Source organism: Chelonia mydas, chromosome 1 (genome assembly GCF_015237465.2).
Source record: "Chelonia mydas isolate rCheMyd1 chromosome 1, rCheMyd1.pri.v2, whole genome shotgun sequence".
Lineage (NCBI taxonomy): Eukaryota > Metazoa > Chordata > Testudines > Cheloniidae > Chelonia > Chelonia mydas.
The window spans coordinates 214813929-214829764 of NC_057849.1; the positions used below are offsets into that span (position 1 = coordinate 214813929).

General features: G+C 49.5%; 1 protein-coding gene across 3 annotated transcripts; it reads left to right on the forward strand.

Moving 5' to 3' along the window:
* The first annotated feature begins 4198 nt into the window (after nucleotides 1-4198).
* Nucleotides 4199-14809, forward strand: LOC122461703 (alpha-2-macroglobulin-like protein 1). Of its 3 annotated transcripts, none has more exons than XR_006283847.1 (8): nucleotides 4199-4495; nucleotides 4784-4804; nucleotides 5983-6136; nucleotides 8500-8617; nucleotides 9517-9626; nucleotides 10017-10187; nucleotides 12346-12901; nucleotides 13966-14809. XR_006283847.1 is itself a non-coding variant. In XM_043522599.1 (8 exons), the coding sequence occupies exons 3-8, from the start codon at nucleotides 6134-6136 to the stop codon at nucleotides 14352-14354; spliced, it is 855 nt and encodes a 284-aa protein (XP_043378534.1). In that variant the 5' UTR covers nucleotides 4199-4495; nucleotides 4784-4804; nucleotides 5983-6133; the 3' UTR covers nucleotides 14355-14809. The 3 variants fall into 3 exon arrangements, 2 of the variants coding, with proteins under 2 accessions (XP_043378534.1, XP_043378562.1); XM_043522599.1 differs by having other exon boundaries at nucleotides 12838-12901; XM_043522627.1 differs by lacking the exon at nucleotides 13966-14809 and having other exon boundaries at nucleotides 12346-12828.
* Nucleotides 14810-15836: the final 1027 nt, after the last annotated feature.

Here is a 15836-nt window from a genome sequence, read left to right on the forward strand (position 1 = left end):
CTATTGCTGGAGGAGGTAGGCAAGGATTGTGTATGCAGACACCTCAGCCTTCCCCATGCACTCCTGCTTTTCCTCTTGACAGCTGTACAAATGCACATCAGTCCTGCACTGCAGTCCCCTGCTATTACAGTCCTGAGCTCCCAACCCACCACTGCCAACACCCCTTGATCCTGCTCTGAAGAGCTCTAGTGGTGTAGCGGTCATCCCTCCTCCCCAGGTCGGAGGGAGGCCACACCGCCTCACGAGGTCGCTGGGATCACTGCCTCGTATAAGGGAAATTAGAACACCAGGTGTTAGTATCCCACCCCAACCATCCTAATGGGGTGAAACCCCAAACAGTCTATGGGCTCTGGCCCTCAGGCAGGGCAGAGTTAAGGAGCAGTCTAGGGGCTCTGGCCCTCAGGCAGGGCAGAGTTAAGGAGCAGGCTAGAGGCTCAGGCCCTCAGGCAGGGCAGAGCACCACATAGTCTGTCATCATAGCTTTGGTGGACAGCAGATCAAGGCAGGCCTTTGGCCTTTTGTGGGGAGGCTGCCACCCCAGGGGTGGGGTTGGCAGCAGCAGCAGCGTAGGGGGACCTGGGCCCCCCCGACTCCACCGGGTCCCAGCCCAGGGCCCTAACAGTGGAGGCGTGTTCTACCACTGGGTCAGCAGGGAATTTAGCCACAACATGCTAACTTGGATTCAGGCAGCAATGCAGCCAGACTAGAGTCAGCTGTCCCCGGGCTACTTCCTACTACCCCGGCATTTGGTACTCAGCTCCGTGGATGTCCTCGGCCGCCTCAGGGTAGGTAGGCAATGGCAGTCCTAGCAGCTCACCTGGGAATGCAGGCTCCTTTGGGGCAGGGTGTCCCTTGGCTCAGCAATGAAGTCAGCAGCAAGCAGGATGCATCTGTCTCCCTCACTGTCTCGGCCCCAACTGAGACGGAGACTTCACCTTTTATACTGTCAGTCCTCCCAGCCCACTTCCAGTAGAAGGGGCGAGTCTGGTCTGGCTCCGGCCATCTGTGCACAAGGGGCAGCCCCTCCTCCTCTGGGTTGGAGGGATGCTACCTACAAGCACTTCCTTATTTTTCTTCACTTCTTAATAAAAGACTTTGTAAATGTAAGTGGGGGAATAGTCCCACTCTTGTGGGGAACTTTCCTGGGTTCTGCACTACCCCGGTGAAGTGGGCTAGTGAAAGGATCTGAGTCCTCGCTCCCACTTCCTTTACCCAGTGGCCTCCCTGCCCTTGAGGACTCCCCTTCCACTCTCCTATCTGGCAGAGTCCTCGTAACACCAACAAGGCTGGGCCCAGGATTCCTGGGGGGCTCGACCCCCAACCCTGCTGTGGTCACCTAGGACAGGGGCTAGGGTGTCCCCACTCCGGGGTACTCTCTCTGCACTGGGCACTTCTCTGACCCACTGACCATTACATACATGTTAAAGCAAATGCAAGTTATTTAATCAACAATTAATTTTAAAAAGAATAAGGAAAAATGGGAAAGGTGAAAGGAAACACACCACCCCGCTCTGTGGCAGGGAACATCACAAACAGTGTCTCTGGAATGTCAGGGCAGTTCACAATCTGTTCCTTGTAAGTCCCAGGCCTTCTTCTCAGGCCCTGGCTGTGCTGCAGGGATGCTGTGGGTTGGACACTTGCTCTGGTGGTGGCCACACACTCTCAGGCTCTAAGTGGTAGGACCCTTCTTCCCAGTGTCGCCCCCGCCCTGTCGGGGTTACGATCCAAGCCTGGCCTGCAGAGCCCCTTGGCTGAGGCGTCTCCCTGTGCTGGGCCCACTGCCCAGGGTCCCCCTCGCTCTCCCCAGCTGCTCACTGCACCCAGCTCCGGACTGCTCCAGGCCCAGCTCCACCACTCTGTCTCTGCTGCTCTGCCTCCAGCTCCCTGGGCTGCTTCTTTGGCCCCTCTGCCTCTGCCTCCTGCAGCTCTGCTCCCAGGACAGGTCTGCTCTGCAGGCTGCTTCTGTGACTCTGCTCCCAGCACTGACCTGCTTCCTGGGCTGCTTTTCTGGCCCCTCTGGCTCTATGGTTGCTGCAGCTCTGCTCCCAGGGCAAGTCTGCTCTCTCTGGGCTGTGCCTCTGGCTTTGGGGCTGCAGATCTGCTCTCAGGACAGGGTCTGCTCTCTCTGGATCTGGCACAGCTCTGCTCCCCAGCTCAGCTTGGGCCCCTGCTTTCTCCTTAGCTCAGCCCCACTCTGTCAGACCCAGGCAAATCCAGCTCACAGGGAGGATGGGACCTCCCTGGCCTCCTGACTCCCTGATTAGCCTGCCCGCCCTGTCATTCAGGCTGACCTGGAGCATTGGCCTCTCCCCATTGTTCCTGGGGGCTGTCAGTCTCAGGGTCCTGATTTCCCTTTGACCCTTCCCCCTTTTTAGTATTGGGAGCTAGCAACTAAAACACCCCCACTGAATGTTAGTAAGGGGGCAACAGTCCCCTTACATAAAAAGTGTTGAGACCAGGATGAGACCAGCTGGAGCAAAAAAAGTCCTCCTCCTCATTATTATTATTATGTTTATTACCGAAACCCCTAGAGCTCTGCCCATTAGCTATGATTGGTTTGTGACTCTGTCTGCAGGTCCCTTCTCCTGTGGGTAGCTCAGAGGAAGTGGCCTTTGTTGAGGTCACAGGCTTCAGGGCTGGCTCAGAGTTTCAGGAGAGACAGAATGTCCTGATCAAGCCTGTGATGAAGAGGACCTTTGTACAGATGGACAAACCTGTGTACAAACCTGGACAGATAGGTAAGGACAGGTGTGGCCAGGGGCCTGGGAGAGAAAGCAGGAAATTCACCCTACCATCATGGCATATCCACCATCTCCCTTGACATGCAGCTAAGCAGGGCCTGGGTCACAGGCCAGGCTGATGTGCTGTCAGCACAGGCCACAACAGAGATGTCTCCCTCAGGTCCTCCAATGCCATATCTGCTTTGAGGATATTTGGGAACCCCCTCTGCTCCCCACCCCCCCTGTTGCTGTAGCACTTGTTCAGCTCCATCAGTGCTAGCAATGATAAGAGTGCTAGTGTGGACAGGGCTTGGGTGTCTCTACTGATGTGTCAGGACAGATGACATGGTGATAGCAATGTAAGTGGTCTGTCTATACTCGAGCTGCATAATTGCTAGCACTGGCAGAACTGCACCAGGGCTCGAGCCACAGCGCAAGGTTTCCCTAAGGCCCTCAGTGGAGGCAAGATCCAAATGACTCTCTCTTCAACAAAGAATTATGGCATTACAACCCCCACTATCGCAGCTCTCAGCACATCTCTAACCCATTCCGCAGTCCTACCCGCAACTGCTGTCAATGGGGCAAAGTCGGTCACCCCAATATTGGGATTGCCTTTTGTCATAAATATAAAGGGAAGGGTAAAACCCCTTTAAAATCCCTCCTGGCCAGAGGAAAAAATCCTCTCACCTGTAAAGCTTTAAGAAGTTAAAGGTAACCTTGCTGGCACCTGACCAAAATGACCAATGAGGAGACAAGATACTTTCAAAAGCTGGGAGGAGGGAAAAAAACAAAGGGTCTGTGTCTGTCTGTGTGATGCTTTTGCTGGAGACAGAACAGGAATGGAGTCTTAGAACTTAGTCAGTAATCTAGCTAGGTATGTGTTACATTATGATTTCTTTAAATGGCTGAGAAAATAGCTGTGCTGAATAGAATGAATGTTCCTGTCTGTGTGTCTTTTTTGTAACTTAAGGTTTTGCCTAGAGGGATTCTCTATGTTTTGAATCTAATTACCCTGTAAGGTATTCACCATCCTGATTTTACAGAGGTGATTCTTTTCTTTTTTTTACTTCCATTAAAAGTCTTCTTGTAAGGAAACTGAATGCTTTTTCATTGTTCTAAGATCCAAGGGTTTGGGCCTGTGGTCACCTATGCAAATTGGTGAGGATTTTTACCAAACCTTCCCCAGGAAGTGGGGTGCAAGGGGTGGGAGGATTTTGGGGGGAAAAACGTGTCCAAACTCCGTTTTTTCAGGAACCCAGATAAAGTTTGGTGGTGGCAGTGGAAATCCAAGGGCAAAGGGTAAAATAATTTGTACCTTGGGGAAGTTTTAACCTAAGCTGGTAAAAGTAAGCTTAGGAGGTTTTCATGCAGGTCCCCACATCTGTACCCTAGAGTTCAGCTTTGCTCTGAGCAAGCTAACTATTGTGTTACTCTGCACCATTGCAGTGCCAGCATGAACAGCAAGTGGTGGCCTAGCAGATGCAATTAGTCCTGCCAGAGCAGCTTGGACAGCTCAGAGCACTGGCTCTGTCACCTGTCAGGTTACCTGCATGCAGGCCGGAGAGCAGGTGAGGTGGGCCTTGGCTCTGCCACTCCCTCCTCGATAAGCCAGGCATGCATCTTGATGTTCAGGATCCTTCTTTATTAGTCATTAATAACTATTATTAATAATTTGCGTGATTAAATTTCACCCAGTCCCTCTTTTTTTCCTTTGATTTGCAGTCAAGGCGCGAATTGTAACCTTGGATCAGAACTTTATTGCCAGCAATGAATCGGTAAGACTGGGAGGAAAGAACCTTTAGAAGCATGAAACTGACCGGAGGCCAGGTCCAGGACCCCAGGGGTTAGTGTTCTGCACTGCCAGGAGAGCTCAGTAGCTCCAGTCCCTTGCTCGTAGTTCCAACCCCTCATCAGGCATGCCCAGCTCAGCCATGAAGCTGAGTCATTCAGAACCCGAAAGATTTCAAGGGAGACTTCTGGATGTTCAGTAGATCTGAAAATTTGGGGATGGGAATTTATTTCAGAAGCATCTAATCGATTGCTTTGTTGTTTCCTTTCCATAGCACCACCTGGTAGAGCTGCAGGTAAGCTGTGTTATTCTGAAAGATTTTAATGATCACGTTTTACCTTGAGGAAACAGGTGTTTTGGTGAGGAGGGAAGGAAGGAGCTACATGGGGACAGCCACATATGCCAAGATGCACAGTGACAGCCCCTGATTTCTTTCAGCTCCTCCCCTTGTCACCCACAACTTTGCAGGGAGGGTCTGGTATCCATTCAGGCATCTCTTCTTTGATCTCTGTCATTCAGGCATCTCTTCTTGAACCATGTCAATGACTGGTGAGTCTCACTGCACGCAGCCAATTGGTTGGCAAACATTTCAAGAGTACCATGTACATTTTATCCTTGAGTATGTTGTGAAGTGGGTAATCATGAACCCCTCCTGCACTTGAGTTTCCTTAAGAAAATGGTGAACTTTATTTAACACAGAAACAGTGAAAGAGTTTGAGAGACTAATACTTCAGTAAGACAAACAATAGAAGCTCCCTTTAGCAGCTCCCTTTAGCAGCTCCCAGCTCTTCTCCTTATATTATCTTTTTTTTTCATAGTATGGACAAAGTATGGGGCCTGACCACTTGAGCTAAAGAAGAATCGCTGTTAGCAACAAAAGGCTCATGATACCAGTTTAGAGCAGTTCTAACTCCAGTCAGTTGAGGGTCGTAGAGTGTGTGCATTTTGCATATTACACCCATATCAGCACCCACTAGACAGTTTATTACGCTACAGAAACAGTTTCTTCTGAAACCTGTTTGAACATTTTAGAGCAATTTCTACAGATGTGGAGTTGTAACTAACTTTGCCCTTTCAGTAAGCATGGGAATGTCCCAGCATCTGGAACACAGCTGCTTCCAGTTTAGTCCATGTGCTTCCAAACCAGAACCTGGTAGCCCCTTAGTTGCTGGACTACGTTATTGCACGAAGCATGTAATACAGAGAACAATGGTGTAATAAACTGGCTCTATGTATGTGTGTGGGAGTGAGCTGAAGAGAGAGAATCCTACCTTCTGTTGGATGGAACCAGAACTCATTTGTGTCATAGGCCCTGCACTGCTAGCAACTAATGGAGATTTTCCTTTAGCTTATATTGGAGCAGGAGAATATGATTTCTATCCCTGATGCTTCTGTGAAGTTCCAAGGGCCCTGGTGTACATCATAATGATGACTGTTATTGGCAATAACCATCCCTTATTCCCATCTCTGCAGGACCCCAAAGGAAATTGCATTGGTCAGTGGTTGAACGTGACCCCATATCGAGGCATTGTGGATCTATCCTTCCCATTGGCTGCAGAAGCACCTTTAGGAGAATACACCATCAATATGCCTGGCCTCAAGAACACCTTCAATGTAGAGGAATATGGTAAGGGCCATTGTGGCAGGTATTTGAAGGGAGTAGGGAATGAGTGTGTTTCTTACAGACTCCTCCACCCTCAGAGACTGGTACCCAATGTCTGGCTAGTGGCATCTCAGTGAACATGTAAGACATGAGCTAAGCATGTGGGATTGTGTTTCCCACTAGTGACTGGACCAGATAGAGCATGTGGACAAGGGGGATCCAGTGGAGATAGTGTATTTCAGAAAGCCTTTGACAATGTCCCTCACAAAAGGCTCTTAAGCAAAGTAAGCTGTCATGGGATAAGAGGGAAGGTCCTCTCACAGATAGGAAACACAGGGTAGGAATAAATGGTCAGTTTTCAGAATGGAGTGAGGCAAATAGTGGTGTCCCCCAGGGGTCTATACTGGGCCCAGTCCTATTCGACATATTCATAAATGATCTGGAAAAGGGGGTAAACAGTGTGGTGGCAAAATTTGCAGATGATACAAAACTGCTCAAGATAGTGTGATGGGGCAAGGCCAGATGGCTATAGAAAAGTAGTGGGAGATAAATATATTAGCTCCAGGCTAAACAAATCCCTGGTACCAGGTTAAGTGAAATGGAAGCTGCTCCAGGTCAATTAAGACACCTGGGGCCAATTAAGAACTTTCCAGAAGGCAGGGAGAATGCTAGGTTGATTGGGCCACCTGAAGCCAATCAGGGGCTGGCTGAAACTAGTTAAAAGCCTCCCAGCCAGTCAGGTGGGTGTGCATGTCAGGAGCTGTGGAAGGAAGTTGTGCTATTGGAGAGGCTGAGTAGTACACACCATATCAGGCACAAGGAAGGAGCCCCTGAGGTAAGGGTGAAGTGGAGCTTGAGGAAGTGAGGGCTGCTGTGGGGGAAGTAGCCCAGGGAATTGTACATGTCATGTTTCTAAAAGGTCAGCTATCATAGCTGATACAATTAGGGTCCCTGGGCTGGAGCCCGGAGTAGAGGGTGGGCCCGGGCTCCCCCCGCTCCTCCCCACCTTTGCCCCTGATTAATCACAGAGACTGGGAGACAACAGAGACTGTGCAAGGAAGGATAACTTCTCCTCACCTCCCTTGCTGGCTTATGATGAAAATGGCTCAGTAGACTGTGACCCTTGTCTCTAGGGAAAGAAGGGTTACATGGAGGGTCACAGTGAGCCTCTGAGGCTAGCGAAATCTGCCAGGAAATGCGGGACCCATGGAGGCAAGGACAGAGCTTTGTCACAATAGTTAAGTCCCAGGCAGACTGCAAAGAGCTATAAAAGGATCTCTCAAAACTGGGTGACTGGGCAACAAAATGGCACATGAAATTCAGTGTTGATAAATGCAAAGTAATGCACATTGGAAAACATAATCCCAACTGTACGTATAAAATGATGGGGTGTAAATTAGCCGTTATCACTCAAGAAAGAGATCTTGGAGTCATTGTGGATAGTTCTCTGAAAACATCCACTCAATATGCAGCGGCAGTCAAGAAAACGAACAGAATGTTGGGAATCATTAAGAAAGGGATAGATAATAAGACAGAAAATATCACGTTGCCTCTATTATAAATCCATGGTTCGCCCACATCTTGAATACTGTGAGAAGATGTGATCGCCCCATCTCAAAAAAGATATATTGGAAAAGGTTCAGAAAAGGGCAACAAAAATGATTAGGGGAATGGAGCATCTGCCATATTAGGAGATATTAAGAAGACTGGGACTTTTCAGCTAGGAAAAAAGATGACAAAGGGGGGGGGATATGATAGAGGTCTATAAAATCATGACTGGTGTGGAAGTGAAGTAAATAAGAAAGTGTTATTTACTTCTTCTCATAACACAGAACTAGGGGTCCCCCAATGAAATTAATAGGCAGCAGGTTTAGAACAAACAAAAGGAAGTATTTTTTCACACAATGCACAGTCAACTGGTGGAACTCCTTGCCAGAGGATGTTGTGAAGGCCAAGACTATAACAGGGTTAAAAAAAGAACTAGATACATTCATGGAGGATAGGCCCATCAATGGCTATTAGCCAGGATGGGCAGGGATAGTGTCACTAGCCTCTGTTTGCCAGAAGCTGGGAATGGGTGACTGGGTGGATCACTTGATGATTACCTGTTCTGTTCATTCCCTCTGGGGCACCTGGCATTGGCCGCTGTTGGAAGACAGGATACTGGGCTAGATGGACCTTTGGTCTGACCCAGTATGGCCATTTTTATTGTCTTATAAAAGTGTGTTAGTTTCAAAAAATGAAAGTGTCTCTGCAATAACTCAAGTGGTTGGGGCTAGGGCTTGGGCTTTTGGTACTCTAGCCCCTGGATTCAATCACAGCTGGTGAGCCATGCTGGGATTGTTGCACTCGTGGCTGGTTCATTAGGGCACTCTCCTGTCTCCCAGATGAACAGGGATGGCTGCCTCGCTGCAGTGGTGGACACTGAAGTCTATAACCTGACTCTTCAGAACAGTTACCAGTTCAGTCTAGATGCTGTGGCTTCCCTGGAAGAAAGTGGAACAGGTATGAGAAGGATTCCAGACTCGGAGGAAGGGCTCTGATTCTCCACTGATGGTCTCTTCACCTAATGTTTTTCCTTGCCCTGCATATTCTCCCACAAGGCTCCCCAGGGAACCAAGCTTGTTCCCATTAAAGCCAATGTGAGTTTTGCCATTGACTCCCTGGTGAGTCAGACTGGATCAAAGCCTGCAAAATGGAGAGGATGTTTCTGCTTGGACAGAGGTGTTGGTTCTTTTACTTTGGGTGCACTAGAAATGTGCAGGAAGCTAGGTCACACCTGGCTGGATTCTTTTGTTCTTTACTGTAATCTGGGAAAGGTCATTCGGCATGGGAGAGGGAGGGAATGGGTCAGGAGACCCATGATATTTTCAGCAGTCCCACAAACTCCTCAGGCATTGGCTGTGCGTTATTTGGGAGCTTGCATTTTGTCTATCCCTCCCTCCCCTCCCCCAACACAAACAATGCAGGATTGTTCCATACCGGCTGTTCTCCGGGGCTTTGTGTGCTAGTTCTACATGTCCCTAGCAATGCGGTGTCCACCCCTTCCCTTGGGGAGGCTCTTTTTCCACCTCATAGACTCCCTCACTGATCGAAAATGTTTCCTGATTATCCAGCCTAGAATCTTCCCTATTTGCTCAATTTCATCCCATTCCATCTAACTCCCCTGCTTTGAGCCCCACTGATGAACTCCCCCTCCTCCTCGAGGCTTACACCCTACAGATCCATGTCACTATCCCAGCTCTACATAGAGCAGGCTCTAGCTCTGCTGCCTTGTGAAAATGGCTCTCAGGTGTGAACGGAGAAGCCCACAGACCATCTCATAAACCATGAGACCGTGTGCATCTAATCTGACTGCCTTCTCTCAGTCACACGATGCACACCCCCACATTCTCTGTTCTCAGGGTTGGAGTTCAATGCCACTCAGAGCTGCAGGGTAACTTCATCCGTCACTACGCTCCAGTTTTTGGATAATAACATCTACTACCTGCCAGGAGTGCCATACCATGGGAGGGTAAGTGAGCTGGGAAGATACTAGGAAAGAAAGGGGAAAGTCCAACCTCAGGGGCTAAGGGAATGCAGTTGTCGTGAGGCCCTTAAAGGGGGTGACCTTGCTCTGAGCTGCCACAGCCGCCTTGTGTGTAGCTTCTCTCTTTATATCTTACTCTGTCCCTCTGTGAGGATGTTAAGGCTGGTCACGCTGTTCAGAACTGGTGGGGGTGGGTTAGGGGATTTGTTCATGGAGTAGCACATGGGGTTGTCAGCCTGGTGGGGGATATGGAGGGAAAGATCAGTTGTTGGGGAGGGTTATGGGGCTTGTTGCAGGGTGTTTTGTTAGCTGGGAGGGGATGGCTGGTCAAATCTATGCATTTATATGTCCTGCCTCCTTTCTCTCTTCTTGCAGCTGAAGCTCAGCAGTGCCACTGGGATGCCGTTGAAGAACGCAGAGGTTTTTCTCACTATATACCACAGGAGCAAAATGCAGACTGAGACCTACGTCACGGATGACACAGGGGTGGCCTCTTTCACCTTGGACACTTCACTGTGGAAAGACAGCGACAAGGTCTCACTACAGGTGAAGCCCAACTTTTGAAGAATAATGTTTTGCATTTATATTGGGCTGTGCAAGCATTAACCAGTGATCCCCACAGTGAGGCAGGCCAGTGTCATTAGCCCCTTTATAAAGAGGAGGAAACTGCGGGGCAGAGCGGTGAAGTGACTTGCTGGAGGCTACAGAGGCAGTCCATGACAGAGCCAGCATTAGCACTGAGTAATTCCTGGTCTCTAGTTCAATGTGCAGTGCCGTAGGCCAAGCTGTCTCTAAATGGGACGGCATCACTAAAACTAGGGTTTGGGGTAATGTGTCATGGGCGGGAGGGGAAGACACCACACCTCTCTCCTGCAAGTCAGTGATTTGGGGGCATCCAGGTGGTGACTTCTCCTGGGCTGGCATGGAAGGGCTCTGTGGGTTTGGCCAGCTAGCGAGATTAGAGGGAGCCGGACTATCTTGCATGGGACGGGGAGACAGGGTAGCTGATGACAGAACAAGGAGTAATGGTCTCAAGTTGCAGTGGTGGAGGTCTAGGTTGGATATTAGGAAAAACGTTTTCACTCGGAGGGTGGTGAAACACTGGAATGCGTTACCTAGGGAGGTGGTGGAATCTCCATCCTTAGATATTTTTAAGGTCAGGCTTGACAAAGCCCTGGCTGGGACGATTTAGTTAGGGATTGGTCCTGCTTTGAGCAGGGGGTGGGACTAGATGACCTCCTCAGGGCTCTTCCAAGCCTGATATTCTATGGTTCTATGATTCTAAGTGTGTGAAATGATGAACGGGGTAGAGGAGGCCCATGGGGCGGTACAGCCTATGCTGTCCTTGTAACAGCAGAACAAGGAGGCCCTTGGGATGTAAGAAGCAGAAGGTGTAGAACACAGCAGAGACAATGCTTTTCTTGGAATGTCTGGTCAGACTGGGGAACCTGCTGCTGCAGAGTAGACTTGAGGTAAAGAGCTCCGAAGCCATCAGTGAAGGAGAGGGAAGGTGGCCCTGTGGGTACAGTTCTGTTTCAGGATTCAGGAGACGGGTGCAGTTCCTGACTCTGCTGCAGACTCCTTCTGTGGCTTTGGGGAAGGCACTAAGGCATCTAAATACTTTCAAGGTTCTGAGCCTAAGTATCTTCAAGGCATCTGGTCCTTAACCACTCTGTGCCTTGCTTCCCCATCTGTAAAAGGTGGTAATAATACTTCCTTTCTCCAATCTTTTGGCTGTTTCGATGGTAGGCTCTCAAAGGCAGGGACTGTCTCTTATTCTCTGCATGCTCAGTGCCCAGCACAATGGGGCCCTAATCTTGGTTTGGGGCCCTGCTAGGTGCTATTGTAATACAAATATTTATAATCTCCAGCAGGTAAGAACATTGGAAGAGCTGCCACTAGGACAAAGGCTACCAGGGCTGTCACTCATAAGAACATAAGAGCAGCCATACGGGGTCAGACGAAAGGTCCACAAGCCCAGTATCTTGTCCTCTGACAGTGGCCAATGGCAGGTACCCCAAAGGGAATGAACAGACAAGTTATCATCAAGTGATCCATGCCCTCCAACCAATCAAAGCTTCTGGCAAACAGAGGCTAGGGACACCCTTCCTGCCCATCCTGGCTAATAACCATTGATGGACCTATCTTCCATGAATCTATCTAGCTCCCTTTTGAACCCCGTTATAGTACTGGCCTTCACAACACCCTCTGGCAAGTTCCAGAGGTTGACATGCCATTGCGTGAAAAATTACTTTCTTGTGTTTGTTTTAAACCTGCTACCTCCTCCCTGTTAAGGTAGGTAAGGTATTACCTACGCTCCTCATGCTTTAGTTTGTAAAGTGATCCCCAGCTGATTCTGCTGGAGTGATGAGGTCAGCGTTTGTCCAGGTGAAAGAGCATTGCACAGAGACATGCATTATGGGTGGCTTATACCTTCCCCATAAGCATCTAGCCTTGGCCTCTATACACAAGACAGGAGTAGAAGGACAAGAGGTCTTATCTAGTAACTCAGGAGGCAGGATACCAGTCCAGTGGTCTGATCTGTTCCAGTGGGAGGAGGGACACTGCCATGGTGCAACCCACTGTGGCAGTAGGCTAGATACCAGCCAGATGTGGATCAGCTCATGTCTTGTTGAACAGTGTTGTGTGGGAAATGCCAGCTCTATGCAGAAGGGCGGCGATAGACCCACAGCTCTCCTTCCAGCCTTGTCAGGTGGACATCTAGCCCCAATACTTGAGACAGTGCAGAGTCCACCCTGTGGACAGCATCAGGCCGGGCTGGGCAAGAACTGGGAGGTACCTTCAAAGCACACCGCTGCCCTTTCTCTGTCCCAGTCGAAGTCCACGCTGGAGATCCAAGGTACAGCTTTACGAAGGTGGTCCCATCTTATAGCACGGCCTTCTGCTCACTGAGGCCCTTCTAGTCGTCCAGCAACAGCGCAGTGAAGATCCACCCTGCACAGGGCATGCCGCCTTGCGGAGGCACGCAGCAGCTCACCGGTCACTATCCTGTCCTGGCAAAGGAGCTGGAAGAGGGGGCTGCCCTGGTGAAATTCTACCACCTGGTGAGCCCACAGAGAGTGGCAGTGAGCACAGGGGGCGACACATCCCTCCCCTGGGGATTTCCGAGTTACTGCCTCAGCAAAACATGGAGACGTGAAACCCTCAGCCCACTTCTGTGTATGTGTCTTCTCAGGTCTTGGCCAGAGGCTCCCTTGTTCTTCACGGCCAGAGTACAGTCCCTCTTGATGTCCAGTTAGGTAAGGTCCCAGCTACTTTCTGGGTAACAGAATAGGGAGCTTATAGAAAATAACTCTCCATCTGTGCCTTCTTAGTTATTTGTAAGGAGAGGGCAGAGATCAGAGAGCCTGAGAGGAACAGAAGAGAGCAGGGAGGGCATAGAAGTACAGGAGTGAACAGCAAGTTACAGGTGCATGCAGTGCCCCAGGGCAGCAGAAATATTCTGTCTTTCTTGTTTCCTTTTGTTCTCTTCTCCCCCCCGCCCCGACCAACTTGTGGGACTCTGATCCTGTTAGATTGCACATTCAAAGCAACCGTGGCCTGGGTCAGTTCTTGGTTGGTAGACCTCCAAGGGGAAAGCCAGGGTGATGTAGAAACTAGTGAGGGTGATTCCTTAGGGAGCACTCTCCTATCAAGTCTGTGCTGACCCCCGTGCCTCAGTGTGGCGCTAGGGGGCGCGGTGCTGCAGGCTGGGGGGACTCAATATGGGGAGCTCTCCCCTCTGAGTCAGTATTGACTCCAGTTCCTAAATGTGGTTTGCCATTGGGCATAGCGATAGCCCTTCAAGGAGCAGTGCACAGCCTTGTACAGGAGGAAACTGAATTAGGTTTGGCTGGATCATTAGCATGTGGAAAATGTGTATTATACATGCACAGCAGATGCTTTTGCTAACCTAGTTGGGTTCACACTTAAGGAAGACCCCAGTGTGCATTTGCATGCAGCAATCTGAGCTGCGTAGTGAACAGCCTACTCCCTGAATTGCCCCAACTTGGCAGGACAACAGGGATTCTCCTCCTGCGAGTTTCTCCATCTAAAGACACTCCCTTTGCCCTGGGGAAATGTGCCTGTAGCTGGTAGCTAGGAGGGCCAGCCCGTATGTTCCTAATCTCCTCAGGAGCAGAGTTCGTCTGCAGCTCCACAGCAGTTCGGTCAGTCAGGAGCACTGCATGTTAGGAGATCCCTACTGAGACCCTAAGCTCTGCAGGAGCAATGCTAACCTGCAACTTTGTGTGACGAAGTGGGAATTTTCTATAATATTTTTTATGAAGCTTATGTGTGCTTCAGTTTCCCCTATGTGCTGCAGTTACCTACTGGGTGAAAAGAGACTGTTTGTTCTCAAGACAGGCTAAGACCAGGTGTAAATGGTGCCTACGGTTCCATATCAGTGGAGCTCTTGAGAAGACAATGGCAAATCCAATTGCCTGGACATGGACACCTAACAAGCAACACCATGGAGGGATACGGATTCCCCACCTCTCTGCCAGGAGGCTGAGCCGCATCTCCCAGCTCAGGATCAAAGGACTGTGGGGGTATAAGGAGGAAGTTAAGTGTTGGCGGTGGGAAGCAGTCCTGGCACAACTGAACTGGGACAAAGAGAGGTCACAGGGACAGGGCTTTGGGCTCAGTGCTGACCAGGATGGACTGTGCTGTAACTTTCTTGCTTGCAGGGACATTCACTTGTGTTTTTTTTAATTAATTAGTTTCAGCTGTTCACATGCTCCATGTTCACGTCCCATGAATGTCCCAGCAAGCGAGTTTCAAAAGCAAATTTTAAACAAATTGAGCAAAATTTGTCATTTCAAGCATTTGCGCCCCAGCAGAGTTACACTCATGCAGTCAAGCGACAGAAACATACCATGTAACTTATGTGTCCAATCAAAATAGCTCCGATTTCGAATGTCTAACATTTCCAGTGGGTTGTCACAAATGCCCTGCAGGCCAATAGTTATTCCCAAGAAGCTATTTGGAGTAAAAATAAATTCAAGAAAATTTTTATCTCTCTGTGGACAGGAAAAGGTGACACTTGTTGAATAAATTATTATTTATGAATTCCTTGCTCAGCTCTAATTATGGCAAGTAAATCAGAGTAAGCATACATGAGCTAAAACAATTCATACAAGATTCTACATGTATCTATGTTTATAATAAAAATGGTGCGATGGTATATTGTATTGGAAATCATGCATGATTCTGTTAGTAAAGACTGCATTAACATATATGTGGAATGAGGCAGATCTCCAGCTTCAGCCAGTCACCTGGAGGGAGGGGGTCAGGAAGGGAACTTTTCAACCCCATGGATTCTGCGGGAGGGGGATTTTCCTTCCTCTGAAGAATCAGAAATGGCCTAGCTGGAGGTGGGACACTGGATGGGGTGGGCTGGTGCTTGGAGTGGCACTGAGCATTCTCTCTCATAGGTGCTTGGCTGGTTCTTGCTCACCTGCTGAGGGTCATACTGATGGCCATATGTGGGGTTGGGAAGGAATTGTCCCCCAGCTCAGATTGGCAGTCACCCTCAGGGTTTTTGCCTTCCTCTGCAGTGTGTGGGTACAGGTCACTCGCCAGGATCATCTGGGTATATTACTCTAAATCATTTCTCCACTATTTCTGGGGCCCTGGTGCACCTAGGCCCCTCGTATTCTCTGCCTGTCACACAATAGTTAGTCTCCTGAGGGCTGTGGTACTTTGGTTTAATTGCGGTTGTTGAGCTTGGTGTGTGGGTGCTGGCTGGCATTTAGTGGCCTGTGGTATACAGAAGGTCAGACTGGATGGTCTCATTGTCCCTTCTGGGACCTTGAACTCTCTGCATACAACTGTAGTGCTGGCATTTCCTGACTTTTGCACACTCGTGTCAACTTAATGGTCCCTCAACCTAGTTTTCTGCCTGTGTATTCAAGTAAGCAGCATATAAGGCTGAAGATTCCATGTGCAGCATCTGTGCCGTGGACCAGAGTGTCCTTCTGATGAGGCCAGAGGCAGAGCTGTCCAGGGCCAGTGTGAGTCACTCCAATGCTGGGAAGGCTGAACTGCGCCAATGTTAGAAATATTTCAGTGTCGCCTCTGGCTGCAGGCACTGGGGATTCTGGGGCAATATACGTTACTAGGGACGTGGTACCGCCTGATCAGACTGAAAAAAACGCTACCCCCAATCTTCAACCCAAATCCAACCCCCCAGCC